The sequence below is a fragment of the Podarcis bocagei genome, assembly GCF_964188305.1.
Source record: "Podarcis bocagei genome assembly, chromosome: 6".
In the NCBI taxonomy this organism is placed as follows: Eukaryota; Metazoa; Chordata; class Lepidosauria; order Squamata; family Lacertidae; genus Podarcis; species Podarcis bocagei.
The window spans coordinates 81,730,868-81,753,284 of record NC_138130.1 but is presented as its reverse complement, the minus strand read 5'-3'; the positions used below and the strand labels follow the sequence as shown (position 1 = coordinate 81,753,284).

Sequence of the window (22,417 nt, the reverse complement as noted above, 5' to 3'; positions counted from 1 at the left end):
GTCAAACATAGGGACAACCCACTGATGTAATTTCCCTGAAACTACTGGGATTACTCCTGTGTGAATTGTGCAGGCACTGGTCTCACAGTCAAATACATTGTACTTTGTTGTACACTACTCTGCCATCTTCCAGTGAAGTGTGGACTCGAAATGTTGATGATTACCAATAATAATAAATAATAAACTGAACACTCCTGGAAGAAGTAAAACCTATGAACACTGACCTACATGGGCGTAGCCAGGATTTTTGTTGGGGGGCAGGTCTTTTGCTCAGGGAAGCAGGCCTTTTGTTAGGAGGAGAGAACCTCAGTTTGCTATGTATCTTTATTGATTTAGGGGGACGGCTGCTCCTCCCTGCCCCCCCTTGGCCATGCCCATGCCGACCCATCCCCTCCACCCTCTTCCAGTCTTTTTTTGTTCTTTAGTTTGACTTTTTGTTGATAGGGTTGTGCTGATATAACCTGATAACATTCAATTAAAAATATTAATAGAAAAGAAATTGGGGTGTTCCCAGGGCAGAGCTCTTATCAGGGGCTCAAACTGATGCCAAATTGAGTTGAGGAGCCTTTGCCCATCACTTTACAGGGCTGCCACCAACTCCTCCCCTTTTCACCTGCTGTAACACATAGTAAAACGTACCCTGTGTCCTCCTGACACCACCACCTTTGCATTTCTCTATTCCTACACCATGGGTTGCTGTTGGCAGGGACATGAAAATAGAAAATTGGATGTGGTCAGGAAATAAGGTAAGTTTTATTATGTGTTTTAGAATGGTAAAATTATACATAGAATGGTCGTTTTCAGGAATGGCCTCATGCTTCCTAAAATGTGTAATGTACCTTCCATAGAATCCTAGAATATTGTAGAGTTGGAAGGGTCCCCAACTCAACAATTCTATGATTCTATGAAAGGCACATTACACATTTGTTTTGTTTTATTAATTTTTTCCGGTTATGAATTGTTTCCCATAAAATAGCATGGTTAATACTGTAGATCTTTAATTTTGTTGGAAGTACCTTCTGGACAGGGAACACCTACCTTTCATCAATGAGTAGCATGTAAACTGCATCCTTAAAACAGGGATGAGAAGCCTGTTTTGTCCACTCACTCCAATATTGTTAGTGTGCAACTCCCATAATCCCTGATAAGGCCATCCTGCCTGGGACTGATAAGATTGATAAACCTCTGAGGGGAAGCAACACCGGTTCCCTATGCCTGAGTTAGAACCTTGGTGGAAATCCGAGGGACTATCTGGGTTCTTTAGCCACTGTTGCTCAATAGTGTAGCCCAAATATTTAGAGGAAGAGAGAGATCTCACTGTAACTGGAGCACACAGTTAGACTGTAAGATTTACTGGTACAATATGTTATTGAAGATGAAAACTCAGCAGGATTTTTTAAAAAAAGAGTTAAATACCATTAAGACAAGAGCAAAATAACTCTTAAATGTACCATCAATTGGGCAAACCTTAAGCTGGATCAGACAGCTCAGTCTACGCTGAAATCAAAGACACAAAAATGACAAATATATCTCATCCTGGCCTCTAGCAGACTGGAACAGGAAATGAAACAGATCGACGTCTTGAAGGAGGCTAAATATACTCACCCTCCTTCTACCCTGACCCTACATTTGTTGGGTTGCAGCAAAGCTTATTTTCAGGTCAGTATAAACACATTCTGATCTAGCATTTCCCTTTGGCTTCCTTTGTGACCTAGTGCATTTCCTTTAGTTAAGGCTTTGTTTGAAAAATAGTGCAGACAGTCAACAAGCCACTTTACCTGTTCCTCCAGGAAGAGCAAGTTCTCCTCCATGAAAATCAATGGGGACTTCTGAGCAGATCAAAGAGGAAAAACAAATCAAATAAGACACATGCAATGCTTTACCTTGTATGGTGATGTAAGCTGAACTCTCCACTGTTCCTTTTAGGTTGGTAGCAACACATTGGTAGTGTCCAGCATCATCCTCTTGCACTCTTTCAATCAGTAGACTCTGGCTTCCTGGCCCTAACATTATACCTGTGGAGTGAGGAGTATTTGAAATGAATTATAATAGTGCACAAAGAGGGAGGGTTGTCTGTGTAACAGAATCATCTTCTGTAGGAAGCAACCCAAAAAGAAAGCATATTCCAAGCATTCTCTTGTGATATTACCTGCTTTCTAGCCTTTTTCTATAGTTAGAAATGAAAGAGGTTTATTTCATGGGCAGTAATAACTTGGAAGTTAATGGCTTGAAAGCTTCTGGTGGGTGGTGACTGGTGATACACTCACCTGCTTTGAGGTGGGGGGAGGCTGAAGAAAAATGGAAGGTAGTTAAGAAAGGAGACAGAAGTCTGAGGATGCTTCCAGTCTGCACCAGGTTAGTGAGGACCACTTGCTTTGTAATATTCTCCCATATATACAGAACTCCCTGTGCACCTTTTGGACTGTATCTGTAGGTTTCCCCCTCTGTGTCAGATAACTGGGGTAAAATAAATGTTGTTTACTTTCTATAATACATGGAAGATGGATCTTCCTCAGGAGGTTGTGGACTCTCCTTCCTTAGAGTTTTCTCAGCAGAGGTTGGATAGCCATCTGTCACGGATGCTTTAGCTGAGTTACCTACGTTGCAGGGGGTTGGACTAGAAAGATGACCTTTCTACCAGTAAGACAGTGGGGCCACAGGAAGGAAGCAAGGTCAGAAGGGGGCCACGGTCAAAAAAATGTTGAGAAACATTGGTCTAGATTGCACCCTGTGCCTTGTGGAGCTGGGTTGACGCTGCCTGATGCTGCCAAGGGGCTCTGAGCCGCTCTGCAGCACCAAACGGCCCCGCTCCACTAGGCGCTGGGATGGATTGCACCCTGCGCTTTGCAGAGTCAGGCCCAGGCTGGGCCCAGCATTGGCAGCAGCACTGGCAGCAGCAACAAGCAGCTCCAGCTCTCACAGCCCTACCCATTGTCACCCTGCCACTGCACTTACCTAAGCTGGGGGTTCTGGATCGCGGGCTATACTGGTCAAAACAGGAGCCTCAGCGATCGCCCTCTCCTGCCAGAAACAAACCAGGACTGCTCCAAGAAAACACACGTGGAGCACTAGGCTCTGGTCGGCCAGCCCTTAACCCTCTTTTGATTGGCCAAGCCGATAGCCAGCCAATCAGGATTTTTAAATTCACTTTTCACTTCCCTCTGTGGTGCCCTAGTCTTGTGCCGTGGCCCTCCATTTACACAATTTTCACCTGTGGCCCCCTTTGAACATCATGGGGGCCCCCAAGGGGCCATATGCCCCCCCCAGTTGGGAAACGTTGGTCTAGAAGAGCCCTGAGATTTTGCAACTGGAATCTCAGCCTACGTTGTTTCCTTTGAGCAAGCAGCAGCTACTTTGCGATCAGCACACTCTCTGTATGGGTGCGTCTGAGGCTGTTCCTTTCCTGCCCAACGAATTTAGTAAATAAATAGATTTTACACACATGGCGCAAGACACTGAACTCTTTCCCCCACCAGGAAACTGACCTTGTAGTGGCTCCCCCCGGAGCTTCTCACTGCCTGGGAAAATGGGGTGGGAGAATGGTACAATTGTAAATGTTCTTGTATGGGGAGACTGACCTTAAGGAGTTGCTTACGCTATTAAATAGCTAAAAATAGGTGTGGGGGTGTGTGGCACTGGTCATCATGGAGGAAATATGCTATGAGAATACTCTTCCAGATGTTGCTGCTTTCTCCTCTTTCCTCAACGTAGGCCATAATCATAATGTAATTGCAAGACAGACATGGCTGTCATTTATAGTATGAGGATGTTTTACAAAGCAGTAGCAAACACACTCTCCATAATACATGTTGCTCTTACTGTTTGTTTCCATAAATAAACCAATATAAAGCCAAATGCACATTGCTGATAGTCTACAAATAATAATGATATATTGTCGACATAATAGTTTGAAATGCTGCTGATAAAGTATTCTAAGCTTGAGAAGTGAATATAGTATCATAGAGCTGGAACCTCAATGGTTATCTAATCCAACCCTCTGCCAGTGCAGGAAATCTGTGTCCCTGGTAGTAGTTCATCTGTTTAAAAACCTCTATCCCCCTTCTTTATGGTTGCTGTCTTACTGTATTTGAACTATAAAAATAATAATTCTTATATTTATTGGATGACAGGCAGTCTAGAAATATTTTAAATAAAATAAATGACAGGGATGCAGTCTTTGGTCATGCCCAGAAATTTTTGGACTGTACACTTCAGTGTTAAGTGGGGATTTCCCCCCCTCAGTAAAAAAATCAACAAAACAAAAACAAAACCCTGTTCATAGAAAACTTGCATCTGAGGGAAAATACAGGCTATAATGCTTGTCACTGAGATACTAGTTCTCCATGAGGAGGGATTTTCTGGCTGGGGAGGGTGAGCCTTCAGTCTAGCAATACTCCACATTTTTCAATGTCAAATTATACTTTCTAGTGAGTAGATCGGTCTCCAAACTCTGGCACAGTGTTATAGGCAGGGGGAGGCAATGTGGTGCCCCTCAAGCAGTATGCTTGAGGATAACTGTCAGACTTACGGAGGCAGTCGAGTTTCTTTTATATGCTGGCGGTCAGGTTTCTTTTATTGGGAGGGTCTTTGGACACTTGCCTGCCAAGAACACATTAGATCTAAGCATTCTTGAAGTACATTTAAGGCACTTCCAGATGGCAGGTCTTCCAGTGATTGCAGGGTGCCAACACAGGAAGTGCATGAGGAAGTTGCTCATAACTTGTTCTCTGCAAGCCACCCTGGAAAATGTTCTTTGAAGGGTGGGATTTTAAAAAAAATCTGCCATATAAAAACAAACAAGATGTATAGCATGGCATTTGGAACAGCGATGGCTGGCTTGGTGCTATTGTCACTGCGCTGATCAAAGCTGGATCTGCCAGGAGGAAGAGGGAAGCAGATGATTCAGATGGCTTATTTTGGATGCAGTCAAGGAGCATCAAATGGTCTGTACTCAGTCCATTGTACTTTTAGCTTGGGCCTGTATAAGAGTGCAATTTGGATATTCTGCATAAGCACCAAAATATTTTGGCTGACTCCGTTGTTGAAATGAACTACCAGTGGTCCAAACAGGAATAAATGCAGCATCTGTCTAACCAGTGGTTATCACTCGCAAAGCCACTCAGGTTGCTGTGAGGAGCAACGGCCATCTAGTTCTAAGAGTGGATAAGCCTAGAGATGTGAATTGCAAAGCAGGCCCCATGTTACTGTGTCATCTAGGAATAAATTATGGCGAGTACTGCACTCACCTGGCTCTTGCTGTAGCTGTGCGTTGTTTTTGAACCAGGATATCTGAGGTTCTGGCACACCATGAACAAGGCACTCCAGACTAACAGAGTGACTGCTGTTGACAACCTGATCAGTGAGGTTCCTCAGCAGGTACGGTGCTTCCTGAGCTACAAAACACATTGACACATCAGTTAGCATGTTTCTAGAGCTGTGACCTCCTCCTTTAAAAAAACTAAAAAAAATAAATGCTTGCCGTATACAAGCTATAGCCTTTTTAGCTGTTTGATACTTATTTCTGTTATATATATATATATATATATATATATATATATATATATATATATATGCATGCACAGTATACATCTAAGCAGCTGCTGCAGTAGCTCAAGAGAATGAGAGTTTCAAAATAGATCAAATGGTGCCTGTTGAATTTGTCCATGTTGTTTCTCTGGGTACATGGAAAATAATATCCTGAATAGACCTTGGTTCTGTAGACAGTATCACTCCCTAATCAATCACTACTAACAAGAGGCAGCACAATACAAATCAGCCAAGCTGGTTGGTGCTTTTATTCAAAATTTGAGGCGACTTCTCTACAAAGAAGAATGCAGGCTTTTCTTTCCAGTTTAAAATGTGTTACAATTTTGGAAGTATTTGCTAGCATCATCAACCCAAAGGGTTGCTCTACTAGAAGCACAATAGAGTACTGTCTGTCTGTATTGTGAATGTGGTTTGGATTATTATTATTTAGACTGCATACACACCATACATTTAAAGCATGTTTAAAGCACATTACTTCTTCCATAGAACCCTGACAACTGTAGTTTACACTCTCAGAGTTATAATTCCAAGTACCCTTAACAAAACTACAGTTCCCAGGAGTCTTGTGGAGGGAAACATTTAAATAAATTGCATAAGCTATAATGTAATGTAATATAATATAATATAATATAATATAATATAATATAATATAATATAATAATGACAGCCATACTTGAAAACTAAACAGTACAAGCAGGCCTGGGGTGAGAGGCCTTTGGTTAGTTCAATATCAAATAGCCAACAAAAAAACAACATTATAACATTATAACATGGCAACAGGTCAATCTGAAGCCTTCAGTGGACTGGAGAGGTTGTTTATTGAGCTTTGTAAATTCTGCAGCTTGTGCACCTCTCAGAGTAGCTTTACCATTTTTCATCCCTTTTAGTAACATCTGGTTACTAAATGTGTTTTAATAATAGGCTGCCCAGTACATTTAGGCATATAATTCAAGTGCCTTAATTCCACACATGAACCAAGTATAGAATCAAATTGTTTTCAGTGTTATCTCTGCATAATATGGTTTTGTTCTCCACATGCAAATTACCCAGTCAGTCACCATGTGAGATGTTTTAAGGCAGCAACCTCATAAAATATAAATATGAAAAAGAGACTAATCTAATTAATTAGCTTTCTATCTTCCAGCCAATCCTCTCATCCTTTGTGGTTTTCTTTCTTCCTAAGCAGTTTTGAACAGCCATCTAGCAAAGATATTTCTCTATGATTGATATTTCTTGTGCCAATTGTGACACAACCCATTTCCACTCAAATGTCCTGTTCCTGTTAATTGATTTAACCAGAGATCTTCACTGCACATGTGAACCTGAAAAATCCTATAGGATCTTGGAGTTCTCTCTCCTCTAAGTTCCTTTAGTTCATTTTTCAGGTGCCCCTACCAGAAATTTTTTGGACAATGTTCACTGTGATAATAAAGAATGCTTATTGGTAGAATAAGATGTTGGTAAGATTCTTTTCATTTTGGCAATAATATGCTCCTGTGTGATGTGATCAAGGTCAGAACTGCGCTCACTTGGCTACACAATGGCTTTTCCTCTCTTTGTAGGAAAGCTGGACTCCTACAAAGATCTGATGAGGCTTTCTATCATTAATTATGACAGACCAATTATTTGAAAGAATAACCATTTTTGTAAGCTTCCTTCTGTCCTTTTATATACAGGCTGTTAAAAACATAACATAAAAAATCGTTTCTAAAAATAATCCCAGTAACTGAACATAATTTCTGCCAAATATTGTAGTACTGATCCTGTGTCCAGCTAGATTATAAACTGCTTGGTGCAGCATAACCAGGAAACTAGTATGAAGTGTAGTTACAGAGCACTTCTTCACAAATGATCAAGACACCCTCCCACGTTTTCTCATTATTTTCTTTTTTTGCAATGGATTGTGGAAGTTTATATTCTGTTGCCCATTTATTTAATTTTTGTTTCTGCCAAAGTGCTATCTATAAAGGCATGATAGTTGAAAATGTGTTTGCCAAGAGAAAAAGATGAATGAATCTAACTACATATGGTATGTAAGTTTTGTGTTCCATGGGTTTCTACAGAAAACAGCAGAACCAAGACACTTGAGACAGTGAAACCATAAAAAACAGATGTCACAAAGTCTGTATGTTATTTCTGATTAATTTTAATTTGTTTATAGCCATACACATGTTTTCAATATTGAAAAATGCTTTCTTGCTTAAAGATAAGGTTGCATCACTTTTCACATACTTTCTATTAGGCTATTGCCATAATTAGCTGATTTGGAAATGCTTGATTAAGGCAAGAAATCATTCTTTTCCTTACTCCTACTTCTGTGTTTCATGAATGTAACAGACTGGGATTTTCACAAGCACTTCTAACTAGCTTAGCTTCTTTTCATTTGACCTTAGGGTAGAAACCTCTTTCTGATTTGACTTGCAACCATTTAGCCAATTTTGCATACAATTAACAGGGAACTTCAGTATAAATTTCAGTACAGGAGAAGTTCATGGTGGACTTTATCCTTTAACTACAGAAACATAAATGGAATTGCAGAGGCAGTATAAATTCCTCTGCTACCTCAGATTGGTGGACCTAGGCCTTCAGTAGCAAGAAGAAAATTAACCCTGAGACAGAAAAAAACCCCTCACATAAATATGATCAACAAAGAAAACATTAAACATATCTTGGCTCCTTTTTGCACAGCTCATTTCATTTAACAATTGAATCTCTTTATGAGGCAACTTATATTATCAGTTGAATGACCGATAAGTCAGAAAATACACATCTGAACTTTTAATATGCACTTAAAGAAATACAAATGTAATTTAAAATTATTCTCCACATCATATATGGGAATTATCCAACAAAGAACAAAATCCATCCCTTTCCAGTGCAACTGCAGTAATCAATATTAGCAGTGGTATCTATGCATCAGTTACAATGCAAAAAGGGACTCCTCTAAGCCCCTTTTCTTACACATGATTATTTAGGTTCTTTCATACATTCCAACATGGGTGGTGATGCAGTAACAATCATTCAAACTATTGCAGCACATGGTTGTTGAAGCTTTGGCCAACTCCAAGGTATGGAATTGCCAGGATACCTTCCTTTCCTTAGGATTTACTATAAACCTTTATTTCCACAGGTGAGTATTGTGCTCTAACCTTTCCATTAGACTGTAAATCAGGCTTATATGCTTGCTATTCCAATTCATCCTGTGGAGCTGGCCCACAATCAGTGCTTGGTGGATTGAATCCAACGGTCAGCAGCTTCTTTCGCTTCTTCAAACTCCTAAACTATAGTTTTCAGGCTACTGCAAATTCATAAAGTCCTGTCATTGCAGCCTACTTCTTGCCATAAAATATTTTCTGACATATAACTTCTATAGAGATGAGGCTCTCTCTTCCTGTTTTCCTCCAAGAGTGCACAGTAAAATACACTTGCTGTCACTGGAATGCAGTTACCAATAATCGGATTGGCTTTGTAACCGTATTAAAAACAGCAGCAGAAAGTTGCTTTGCCAGAATGCATATTGTTTCTGGAAGCTATCATGGTAATATTGAAAAAAGATCTACTGTATACAAAAAGGCTATAGGTGAAATTTCAAGATAGGAACAATAATTCTTTTCTTTACCCTGACAACTTCCAGGTAGCTAATTGTTTTCAAATCATTTTAGGCTCCACATAACTGGCATGATGGGGAAATGCTATTGTTTACCAGTTCACACTTGACAAAAGCAATTCCCACGTGAACGACAAGCTTGGCTGGGGGACACGGTCCTGCTACCTTGAAGGAGGAAATGGGTGGGTGAGTTCTCAGGCACCAGAAATTGTCATGTTGTCACCCTCTGTTTTAATAGCAAAGCCACTTTTGTTCCCATTTTTGCTGTCGCTATTGTGATCCCCACATGCTTGGCTAAAAGAATTCTATATAATAATTAATCATAAATGAACGACCCTCCAAATATAATAGATATGCATTGTAAAAAAATAAAATTATCAGATCTATTAAAAATAGTAACTTCTTTCTTATACAGATTTTATAATACACAGAAACACATTGAAATAAAATCACAAAATAGAAAGACAAGGAATGCTTAAAAGTAACAAAAATTACTTTTAATTCTTCATCAGTAGTTTAGTCATTTTTAAATCCCCATGTTAAATCCTATTATCATTTGCATATGAAAAGCAATGGTGTGTGCATGTGTATAAATAATATATATCTCCTAAAAGCCTTAATTTTAAATTTAGATTTGGACAAATACATTAAACATTTTTCTGTGATGACTGGAATCTCATCAATAGGGGTAAATGTGGTGATTCTCCTTTATAAAGATAGCTACAACAACTATACCATAATGAATCAGGAAAGAGTTTTCCCACTGATGTCAACACACCTTTAACAGTAGCACTGTGATTTATTTGAAAGGGAACCAAAGGGAGGGCACTGGGAAAGCTACCACAGTTTATTTGTTCAAAGAAAGAGGGTCCAATTCTAGTGGGTTTAAATATTCTAATTCATGCAAACAATACAAGAGGGCTGTGCCTTATTTCAACATTTTTATTTCTTATTCTGCATCCTCAGAGCCTTCCCTGAGAATTGTTGGTTTTCTTTTTTAAAAAAGATTAATATATTTAGTGTAGAAAAATGATTTCAAATAAATAAGCATAAGAACTTGCTCAGCAGGCAATATTTATAAATCCACAAAGAGCAGATTAAAGTAAAAAATACTGTAGTCCAGTCAATCTCTCGAACTGAGCCGTGCTTATTCTGCACTTTAAAGTTAAGTTATAAAATGTCCAATGTTGACCCAAGCCAGCAGTTTTTCTATTTTTAAAAAAAAGTGTTTTCAGTTTATGCAGCTTTGACACTTAGGAGGAGGTCGAATATCAAAGCCGAGGAGAAGGTAGTCCAAAGTTTTTCATTAGCACTTGGTGGGAGACTGCAAAGAACAATACAACATAACACACAAAATTCAGTGCAGGGGATGGGGAAGTCTTCCAAATCCCAACTTCCATATCTTTGTCAAAGCAGAACATATCTTCCTGAGCCAAATGCAAGCCCAGGTTTGGGGGTTTGTTGTTTATTTTCTCTCTCTTTTTGGTTCATTTTTGCATGGCTACTCCTCCTATGTCCAAACCTCCCATTTTTTGGAAGTGTACAGCAGTAATCAATCAAGATTATATGAGAGAACTTTCACTTTTTAGTGAGTCCTTTAATGGTTTATGTTGTGTTGTGTTGTACAATCATTCCTTGCGCTCTTAAATTTGCGGATCCGTGAGAAAACAGCCTTTTTGTTACAGTGCTCACCTCTGACTGTAACGTCTTTCTCTTGAAGCACTTCTTCTCCAGTGTATATGTTCCTTGCTCGGCAGGTGTACGTGCCTGAATGTTCAAGCGAAACATTCTTGATGCTGAGAGTGAGACCAATGGAATACTCCTTAGTGGCTGCCTTTTTTATTCTTGTTTGGTTGTTAACTGTCCTTGGTAATAACCAGGCAATGTCTTTGTACAGAAATTTGTTGGCTAAACAGGACAACACCAAGGTTTCTCCTTCAATCGGTGCTTTCTTTAAGTTAATATGGAATCCATTTGGCACATCTGTCAAAAAACAAAACATACTTTTTATTCATAGGGCACAGTCCACCTTCTCCCACACAAACTCATCTGAAGCTAACTCTTGCTCTTCCTACCAAGGAAACAATGAAAGAGGACCATGTTTTTGAGCTTCTCAAAGGAGTGAGGGCCTCGTGACTGTGAGGATTTATAGAGAATTCAAACTCATTTTCAGATTTCTCTTTTATAATAAAAACTGGCGTCTAATCATATACGCATAAAATTTCCTTTATAGCCTCTGTATAACTTCAGATTACCCGTTTCAGTTGCCTGATCAATATTTATGCCTGCATTTGATTAGGTGAGCATTTGAAATGGATTCCAGTTTACATTTGCTATGTTTAAATTATTATAAGGATCTTAGTATAAGTAGCAATTGCACTGAGCTAAATTCTGAGCTACATAATATATAGCCTAATGTGAAAGCTACATCTTCCTGCACAGGGATGGGGAACCTCTGGGCCTCCAGATATGCTGGACTACAACTCCCATCATCCCTGGCCATTAGCCATGCTGGTTGAGGCTGATGGGAACTGGAGTCCAACAACATTTGCTGGGTTACAGGTTCCCTTTCCCATATATATAATGTTACTTAGCTAATGAACAAACCAAGTTATTGCGCACAAAGATCAAGCAAAAGCTAAGTGACATATCTATGTCTAATCCTGACACAATGCGCACTTTATTTATTATAATTATTTATTACATTTGTATCACCCTTCATCCAGAGATCACAGGGCAGTTGATAAAGTAACTATCATAATGTTAAAAATACTGTCCAGTTTAAAGAGATAATTTTGTATACAGGCTATTTTGAGACAAAAGAAACAAACTGATTTTAGAAGAAGACATTACACTAAGTTCTTCTTTAAAAGACTCCTGATTTATAACCACCTCATAGAATTTGTTAAAGCCTGAGAAAAGCGGGATAGCGAGTGGCTGGAATGATGTAAAAGAGTTTTATTTACTGTAGTGATTTGAAACTTCCTGTGGAAATAGCTCCCAGGTTTCCTGATGGAAGATTTTGTTTATCTTTGCCAAGCACCATCAGGAATCTCAAAATAAAATGCCTTTAGTGACACTGGTCAGCCAGGAGATAAGGCTTTGCTGTTCCTGTCTCACCCTCAGTAATTGCAAACACACCCATGGCCCTGCTGTGTGCCAGCAAAACAACCACAAAAAATAGGGGAAGGATCAGGCTTATATTGAATCTAGTGCTTCTACCCTGTGGTCAGAATGTACACATGTCCCAGGACATATTCATTTGGTCCACTCTACAGGCCCTAGAAGGCTTTTTTTTTTTTGCCCCAGATATGTTCCTGTCCCCTTCCTGCCATTCTCTGATGAAGCCAGTCTTCAAATGAGAACAAACTTGAAAGCTGTTGAAAAGCTAACAACTTCTAGCAATCAGTCTAGCCCTGAAGTATCTATTTTGAATATACTGAAAGGAAATCCTTTTTAGCATCCTGGCCTTTTGTTCACAGCCATCAGCATTTTGTACTGGCATTAGTTTAAAGGTGGTGTTTTTTGTGGATTTTTTTCTCCCTCAGCAAGAGCAGTTGACTGTAAGGAGAAAAGGGTAAGCTTGTTATAACAACTTGTTAGAATGGATTCACCCAAGTGCTTTTCTCATGCTACAAAGTAATTTCTTAGTTCAGCCCATAATAGATCCACACCAGTATGTTCATGGATAGAGTCCAGCATGCATTTGGTTTCTTGCAGGGCATGTGAGACCAATGCTCACTTCGGAGGCCCACACCTTGCTGTGAACATACATGACGGAGCTACAAGAGAACCAGCCATGTTGAAGGTATTTTGTAATAATACCTTAAGGGGAAGAAGAAAATAGCTCACAAGTCACAGGTGGCGGCTGGTAACGAAGAGAAAATTCCCAGCCAGTAATAATTCCAGAATAAGGATTAGTCTATTAGCATCCTATAATTTTTGTTATTTTCATTCACTATAGTTATCCCCTCCAAACAGAAATGGGTCAAAATGTAGTCGATCAATAGCTGTATGATTTAATATCACATTAATTGTATCTCACCTGTTACAAAATAACTAATATTTCTTTCGTCACTTCCCACTTTATTGGAAGCTATGCAACTGTAGATTCCGGATGACCTGGATTCAGCCACAATCAACATGCTAGCAGTCTGTTGGGGGAAAGAATAGTTTTAGTTCTTATCCGTTTTTAATAATTATTTTTCAGTGATTTTCCTGACTACTGACACTGACACAATTCAGTTGTTCCATTAATTCAGTGAAAAGCAGTGCAGCAACTAGGAGGTGCCACCATCATATAAAGCCAAGGAAATAATGGAATCATAACAGGAAGGCAGCTTACCCAGGAGACCTTTATATTTCCAGAATCATTATATTCTGAACATTTAGGATTTAACATGGATTTATCTCATTCTCATGATGTACTGATGACAGGTTACAATAAATTAGGTGTGGCACTGTGAGCTGTACCCCACAGGATGCACAGAGGTCACTCAGCCAGCCAAGGGAGTTGGCAAGAAAAATACTGGAAAATGTAGATACATGTGTGCAACAGAGTAGAAGTTAATTCTTAACTTTTTAAAAAAATATTACTATTTTGTATCCTGGCTTTAACATGTTAGATGCAATCATGGTCAGCAGCAAAAATCAGCCAATTCAGGCACTGGCCAAGGGCCAAGGAGCTCAGAAGACTCATAGACATAGGTCTGATCCTGATGAAGTGTACATTTGGTTCCATTCACCAGCCACCCTCCTCCCCACTGTTAGCCTGGGACCAACATGTTGGACACGAAGGCATCACTCATGCAGACTATAATCATTTGTGTGGAGTCCTAAGATGCTGTTGCCCCCACCTCTCTGTTTCCTACAGCAGCAGAGTTTGGAAGCAGCTTATTGCACCTGAGGCTCCACACTTTAGCTTGTCTCACTGCAGTGGGTATTAAGAATCACACTCCCGCGCTACACAGTTATATAGGTAATTCAGGTGGCGTTTTGCTTTGTGTTTTTTAAAAAAACAAAATGGCATGCCAAGTATATATCAAATTTTCTATAACAGGGATGGGGAACCTGTGACCCTCCTGATGGTGCTGGCTTGCAACTTCCATCATGTCAGACATGGCCATGCTGGCTGAGGCTGATAGGAATCAGAGTCCAACAACATTACAAATTAGCCACCGCTGTTCTATAACACTACTTAGAGGGTAGTGTAAGAAGGAGATTCTGAGGACAAATCTCATTTTGTCTGAAAACAGGAAGGGCATGGGAATGAGAACAGACACCCATTCTTAAATGAAGCTCTTGTATAATCTTGCTAACACTCAAATACTAAGATGTGGCATACTTCAAACTGGTATTCTGGCTATTTCCTCAAGGATAGATCTCATTCTTGCTCTGAAGGTTTGCTTACAAAGCAAATGTTTCCCTTGTTTGTGATTAGCCACAGATAAGAAGAGCAAGTAGCTAACAATGGGAGCAATTATTTTGTAACATAAAACTCTCAACATCACACCTAAGAGAATCAATCTTTCATGTACATGTATCTGGGCAAGTTTTTTAAATGACAGTTGGTTGACATTTTAAAATACATTCTGCAATTCTGAATGCAGATTTCATTATTAGCCGTGCTGATATTTCCACTGGTCTGGGAATTCAGCCGTTCCCCTCTTGCCATCTCAGAAAACAGCAGTACTTTTTGTGTAAAAAGAAACAGTTGTGGCTATAAGCAGTAGAACAGTGGAGGGCATACACATGGGAGAGGACAGCTCCAGGGTTTTTTTCCAGAGAGGTAGCAATGAAGGCATGTCCTGGGGTGCCAAGATAATTGGAAGAAGCTCCATGTTTTGGCAAAATGAATGAGGTGACAATGAGACTTTCCAATGTTATTTGTTAAAGATTAGCATGTAGGAAGTCAGAGAATGAGGAAAATAATTGAGCTACTTTACACTAGAAGTTCAAATGGCAACACTTATTTGCAAGATTGTTAGCATTTCTAATTGAAGCTAAATGAATAATTTGACTACAGTTGCCCATGCATTAGCAGCCTCAAGGCTGGATTACTGTAATGCTCTTTATGTGGGGCTACCCTGGAGGTTGCTACAGAGGCTGCAGCTAATACAGAACATGGCAATAAGGATGGTTGTAAGAATAAACTATTACCAGCATATAACACCTTATCTGGGGGATCTACACTGGCTGATCTGCTACTAGTCCATATAAGACTTGATGCAGCTCAGGGCCAGGTTACTTGAGAGACTGCCTTACCCCTTACCAGTTAGTCACTGTGTCTGTAGGAAGGTTACCCACCTAAGTCCCTAAAATATCAGAACCCTGATCCACAGTAACTTGGAGAAGGGTTTCCAGTGTGGCTATACCCATTTTGTGGAACAGCATCCCTCTTAAGGCACAACAGGTTTTCACCATTCTGGAAACAATATACATTTTTCTTTCAATAGGTTTTCCAGCTGGGTGAAATGATCTACACATTATGAGTTCATACTGCATTGTTTTAAATCAAGTGTCTTTTTTGCACTGTTTTTAAAGCTATTTTTAATTGTTTTCACGTATATAGTCTTGAGACTCATTTAGAAGTTGTTTCAAAAAATTGATAAAATAAATGAATAATAAATACATTTCAGCTGGCTGAAGAACTTCTGTTAAAGGTCATCATGTTTTTCCCATTGAACCTACACAGTCAGAAGTAAGCACCACTGAGGACTGCAGTCATGGTGACCCTGATAAACTGAGTATTATTTCCATAAAATGGATCGGCACAGGTGCCTGTATTTTTGGATTCTCCTTTGGGCATGGCTTTGGAGACTGTCACAATGATCTCCTGCATGTCAAAATTTACAATTACACCATTGGCTATAAGCCTGATAGTTCAGTATATCCCATCCCAATGGGATTTCACTTCCAGCATTTAGGCTGCATACACACAACACTGAAAGCACATTATTTTCCCCACAAGAATTCTAGGAACTATAGTTTGATAAGTGTGCTGAGCATTATGGCTCTGTGATGAGAAATTACAGATTATTTGGGGGAAATAATGTGCTTTCAATGTATGGTGTGCACACACAGCCATAAAGGAGAAGCCATGTTAATTTATAGCACAAAAAGACAAAACATACCCTAGCATGCTGGAATCATTCTGCACTGCTGTGATATAAACAAAGATATACACAAGTCTCATTCCAATATGATAAGACACATACTGAAAAGCCAAGCACCTGAGCAGTCATAGACATTTATTCAGGTTTTCTTGTCACCTTCTGACTTGTTTCTTGCATAGACTCACAGAGAAATTTGACCCGTGTTTTTACATGTTAGGATTAAATTGGATTTTGCTTAACTCCGTCTGCAACACTAAAGTCTAACAAACTTTGGTTAGAAGGTGAATTTGATATCTCTTCTATCCCACATTAACAATAGTCAAACTTGGCACAAATAGTCTCAAAGGTGAACCAAACTTGCCAAATCACTTCTGTTCAAAGAGAAATTTCCATAGTAACACTCAGGCTGGTAAGCCACCCACCATTACCCTTGCCAAAACATTTTAAATGTCAGAGCGAGTTCAAAACTATTGTCAGGGAACTGCCATCGGAGGAACAGGTGGTGGAGGGGCTCAGGGAGGTAGACAGAGACTCAACAGCTGAAGCAGGAACCAGCAGGGGGAGGAGTGGATCTCTGAGGGAATGCGAGCAGGTGGGAGGGCTCAGAGACACTTCCAGCGAGAACAGTGGGGAGGTATCTGAAGCTCCCATAGGGAGACCCACGCCTCGCCGGAAACTGTCACGCCGTGAGTCCAGAAGGCGGGTTTCCGTTAAGGAGCTCTTATGCTGGAAACGATTCCGAAAACAACCACTGTCGGAATCTACGAGTGACTAGGGCAGACATGTTTGAGGAGCTCTGTCACACACAGAGGTTTGTGGAGTTGCACAAACTCTGAGGGACCACGATTTTACGCACAAGCAGCTAATCATCCCATCACAACTATGAAAGCTTTTTCTTTTGTTTCAATAGAATCACTCATGTCAGAAAAAAGCAGTTAGTCACTGCCATCTTTGTATCATCCCTCCTCCAATCTTCAGATGTGCCAGTTGAATGAATCTCTACTGCTCTACATAAAAGTATGTTAACTTTATCAGAAATATGTTCAAATATAGTTTTAAGAACTAATGAACCTGAAACAAAAGTAGAAAATCCCACTAGGGTTGGCAACAAATGTATGATTTGGCACCCGATTTGGGGGAAGTCTGTTCTGTCATTTCTGCTTAATGTAGAATTAGGTTCCCTGATATCTGTAGTTTCTTCTCAGGGGTGGATGACTTGGGAGAGGACTTCTGCCTCCCCCTTTCCTTCCATGAATCCATCTGTTTCAGCTCTCTCTTCCACTCTCCACTTTCTACACTCTTTCTTCTGCTCTAGGCTTCTCTACCAACATGGAATTAGGCCACATGAAGAAAAGCAGAAGTCCACATGCAGATCTTTGGCAATAGATCCCTGGCCCTGCTTTAGACTATTGATTTATTGTTTCACCTGATGTGTAACTATTCTTCCCCCAAACACTATCATTTGCTCAAAAAAGCACTTGAGTCAGCTAAGTCAAGATAAGTTTGAACATGCTTCTCCTCTTTTTAATTGTCCTCTAGACACATAGAACAATATAATACACTACCAGGAAGCACCAAAAGAGGAAGCACAAGTGAATACAAAATGGACCATATGCAAATCACTGCCATGGATATTTCTGGAGCATGTGTCTTCTGCTGGCTGTCACTGTGCTTCTGTGTGAAAATACTCTGTAGTATTTTCCAGAATTGCCTCACCCTGGATAAAATTTCAGATTGTGTTGAAACCATCCCCAACTGTCTCTTTTGTAAAATAATATTCTCAAATCTTCAGATATCCTCATGACTCTTATCTGAACCCTTTCCAAGTTTTTGTGACTACCAAAGTAGCATCGCAACTATTAGCAAATTAACTTAAAAACCAGATACGTGGGAAGTGGTGCAGAATGGTGTGCCTTGGAATTCAAAGTTGTTTGGTAAGGTTTGCAGTACGGGTGGGATTTGATATCATGTAATAGTTTGTTCAATTTGAGACATAATGTTTGTCCTATCCAGTCCCAGACAGCATCAAAATGAGAATTTAAACATCAAAAGAGGCTTCTGCTGCTAACTATTAACAGCCCCTTACTGAGTCACCAAAGGCACACTACCTTATGGGACCAATCTGCTATTTGCATGGATAGCATGGCCAATATCCACAAGAACTGTGAACAGAATATGTACTTCTGTAATGTGACTACGACACTGCAACAGAAATAAGCTGGGATTTGATTTCTGAAACCTCTTCTCAGCTGTGAAGAGACTTCCAGCAACTAATCATCCAGCATTTAAAAACAGTTCATAGTACGAATACCCAAGGTTGAAGTACTTTATCTTTAAAATTACCATACCTTATTCTTTCCCTCTATTATTGCTGTTTTCTGTGTGATGGTTTCGATTCTGTTTCCTATAGTGCTCCCAGGTTTCAAGATGAAAGGTCTCTCTGGATTGGAGCAAAATTCATACCTATGATGAGAGCAATGAGAGTTTAGTAAGAGTGAAGTAGGACATCAAATTGGTAAGTCATTACAGACAATGGGTTGCAGTTGGGGCCCATTGCACAGGCTTAATTATGAGACACCCACAGCTAAACTTCTTAAAACATTGGTTAGTTATACACTGTAGTATAGATTTAAGTTCAAGATTTGAATTTTATGGTTTATGCTATAATCTGAATTTTATCCCTCACACAAATCTGAGGTAGAGTGTAATATGTGCATTATGTGCTTTATGTAGCCTAAAGACATGTGCAGTATGCACACACACACACACACACACACACACTACACAGTGAGCATGCCACTTACACAAGGGTTCAGTTCCGAGGGTCTGTGCGTCAAGGCAAAATTGTACAAAATCAGGAACCCCCAGAACCAACTCCCCTTGATGTGGAGGGCTGTTTACCGGGTTCTGGGAAGGTTGCAGGAGGGCCCTGAGAGCTTTGCAGGCCCCTCTTGTGACCTTCCCAGAGCTCTCACATCTCCTTCCCAAAGGCTGGTAAGGAAGGCACCACCATGATTACTGGGCTTTGAAAAGGTGGCACAAGGGCTTGGGGATGCTGTCAGAGCCCTCTCACTCCTTTCCCAAAGCCCAGTCAGCAAAAAAACCCCACTGGGGTTGCGGGTGGGGGGAAAATGAATAAACCCCCACCCCACGCATAAGGTTGTGAGAGTGTAAGTAAGTTGCGGACTTAATGTATGGTATTTAAATGATTTTTACTTGATTAGTATAACTATACATTGTATAAATAAAAAAATTCCTTCCAGTAGCACCTTAAAGACCAACTAAGTTAGTTCTTGGTATGAGCTTTCGTGTGCATGCACACTTCTTCATTGTATAACTTTGCATAACTCTGGGCTGCTCTCTGCCACAGACTCTTCCTACTCACAAAACCCTGTTACTTCTTCAGCTTCTGACACCTCCTCCTCCTCCTAGTCTTCTCCCTCTGACCACTCATTAAGTTTTCCAGGTACAAGTCATTAACATGTGAAACATATGGACAAGAGTTGGGTTTCATTTACCAGAGAAGGGTTTTGAAGCTCAAGTAAGAAATGTTTAAAATATGAAGTCTCTAGTTTCTTTATCTGATTTACAGTTGCAATCAAAATTATTCAACTCCCATCAGGTTTATTATCAAAATTTACCAACTTTCAGCTGTTTGCAATTGAAATAGCAACACAATGGATGCTTAAAAATGCAGCTGAAATTGCAACTTATACTGGATTCTCCAGTTTCACTATTTTTCAACCCCTTCATTGCAAGCATCTTTATTACTTAGTAGAGAAGCCTTTTGCTGCTATGACCTGCTGCAAACAAGATGCATAGTTAGACAGCAGCTTCCGGCAGCATTCCTGAGGAATATTAGCCCATTCCTCATGAGCAACGTCTCCAGTTCAAGAATATTGGGTCTGCGTGCTGCAACCGCCTTCTTCAAATCCCACCAGAGATTTCCTATGGGGTTCAAGTGAGGTGACTGATGGCCACTGTAGAACTTTCCAGGACTTCTGCAACCAAGCCTTAGGGGAATTTAAGGTATGCTTGGGATCATTGTCATGTTGGAAGGTCCAATGAAGCCCAAGCGTCAGCTTCTTCACAGACAACATGATGTTTCCTCCTAGGATTTCCTGATACTTCAATGAATCCATCCTGCCTTTCATACACTTCAAGTTTCCAGTGCCAGAGGATGCAAAGCAGCCCCACAGCATCACCAAGCCACCACCATGCTTCACTGTAGGCAGAGTGTTCTTTTCAGCATATGCTTCATTCTTTCTCCTCCAGATGTAACACTGATCCATGGGGCTGAAAAGTTCCAATTTTGTTTCATCGCTCCACAAAACAGAACCCCAAAACTTCTGTGGCTTATTTATATGATTTTGAGCATATTGGAGCCAACTTTTCTTGTGCTTTTGGGTCAGTAGTGGTGTAGAGTTCTGGCATGGAAATCTGTGTTTAGTACGGCCTTAATGTGCTCACTGAAACCTCAGTGCCTGCTACCCCAAAGTCTTGCTGCAGCTTTTTTGCAGTCATTTGAGGATTTTCCCCAGCCTGCCTTCTCAGAAATCTTTTTTTTGCCCAGTCCAGGTAGTGTAACCAGTGTTACTTTAACTTTGAACTTGTGAACTGTGTTTCCAGTGGTGTCTCTAGCAGTGGCGTAGCGTGGGGGTGCAGGGGGGGGCTGGCTGCACCGGGCGCAACATCTGGGGGTTCGGGTTAGGGGGAGCAAATCCACGGGTTAGGGGGCGCAAATTACTTGCCTTGCCCCGGGTGCTGACATCCCACGCTACGCCACTGGTCTCTAGGAACAAAGATAGTGCCTTCACTATCTTTTTGTATCCTGCTCCTTGTTTGTGAAGGGTGATGATATCTTCTCTTACCTTTTAGAACCATTCTCTTGACTTAGCCATATTTCTAACATGCAGCCAAATTTAACACTCAGCAAACCCAGCTCAGGTATTTCATGTGTTCCAGCTCAAGCACACCTGGTGCAACTAATGAAGCCCTTGATTAGTTGCATCAGGTGTGCTTGAGACAACACCTGTTGTATTTGTGCAGTTGTGAGGTGTTGAATAATTTTGATTGCAACTGTATATCCCATTCTATTGCATAGGCTCAGAGTGGCATACAGCAGCTTTTCTAAATGTTAATAGTTTGTCTCCAAGGGGGCTTACAATCTAAGGATCTATCCAAAACCTTATTTAAACTCTGTCATGTTACAGATGGCCTGTTTGATTTCTGGTCAAGTGTGAGAGTAGAATCCAAATTGGCAGGACTGTATTGGGACCTGGACAAATGTGTAGAGTTAACAACCAGATCTTTCAGTATAACTGTCTATGTCTCATAAAAACATCTGTTAGTATTAAGACAGATTCTCCCTTCCAATGCAGACTCTTTTCTTAACATGAAAAACTTGCTTACATTACTATTTCTTTTGTTCCTTGGTTTCAAAAACTAAATAACAACATGAGAATAGCCCTGTTCAGGCATTCATCATAGTCAGTTTTAAGTAAAGGAGATGGTTAGACAGTGTTCTTGAAGCTACAAACATAAAGGAGATGGTTGGACAGTGTTTTCAAAGCTACAAACATGAGTTTGACCAAGCTGTGGGAGGTAGTGGAAGACAGGAGTGCCTGGCATTCTCTGGTCCATGGGGTCACTAAGAGTTGGACACGACTAAACAACAACAACAATAACAACAAAAAGGTAAAGGACCCCTGGACGGTTAAGTCCAGTCAAAGGCGACTACAGTGGTACCTTGGGTTAAGTACTTAATTTGTTCCTGAGGTCCGTTCTTAACCTGAAACTGTTCTTAACCTGAAGCACCACTTTAGCTAATGGGATCTCCCGCTGCTGCTGCACCGCCGGAGCATGATTTCTGTTCTCACCCTGAAGCAAAGTTCTTAACCCGAGGTACTATTTCTGGAATAGTGGAGTCTGTAACCTGAAGCGTATGTAAACCAAGGTACCACTGTATAGGGTGCGGTGCTCATTCAGGCCGAGGGAGCCAGCATTTGTCCACAGACAGCTTTCTGGGTCATGTGGCCAGCATGACTAAACCACTTCTGGCACAATGGAACACCATGACAGAAATCAGAGTACATGGAAATGCCGTTTACCTTCCCTCCACAGTGATACCTATTTATCTAGTCACACT

The 22,417-nt window shown here is 40.4% G+C and overlaps 1 protein-coding gene across 8 annotated transcripts in view; it reads right to left on the bottom strand.

Moving 5' to 3' along the window:
- The window catches only part of FLT1 (fms related receptor tyrosine kinase 1), a 139,258-nt gene that overhangs the window by 39,917 nt on the left and 76,924 nt on the right, over positions 1-22,417 (bottom strand). For all 8 annotated transcript variants that reach the window (XR_014009070.1, XM_081197868.1, XM_081197867.1 and 5 more), the window contains 5 exons: positions 18,618-18,732; positions 13,200-13,308; positions 10,847-11,137; positions 5,247-5,393; positions 1,884-2,015 (listed from right to left, as the gene is read on the bottom strand). Coding sequence is in view for 7 of the 8 variants with exons in the window: in XM_081197868.1 (XP_081053994.1) it covers positions 1,884-2,015; positions 5,247-5,393; positions 10,847-11,137; positions 13,200-13,308; positions 18,618-18,732 (794 nt within the window). In the remaining variant the exon portion in view is untranslated. The remainder of the gene's footprint in view (positions 1-1,883; positions 2,016-5,246; positions 5,394-10,846; positions 11,138-13,199; positions 13,309-18,617; positions 18,733-22,417) is intronic.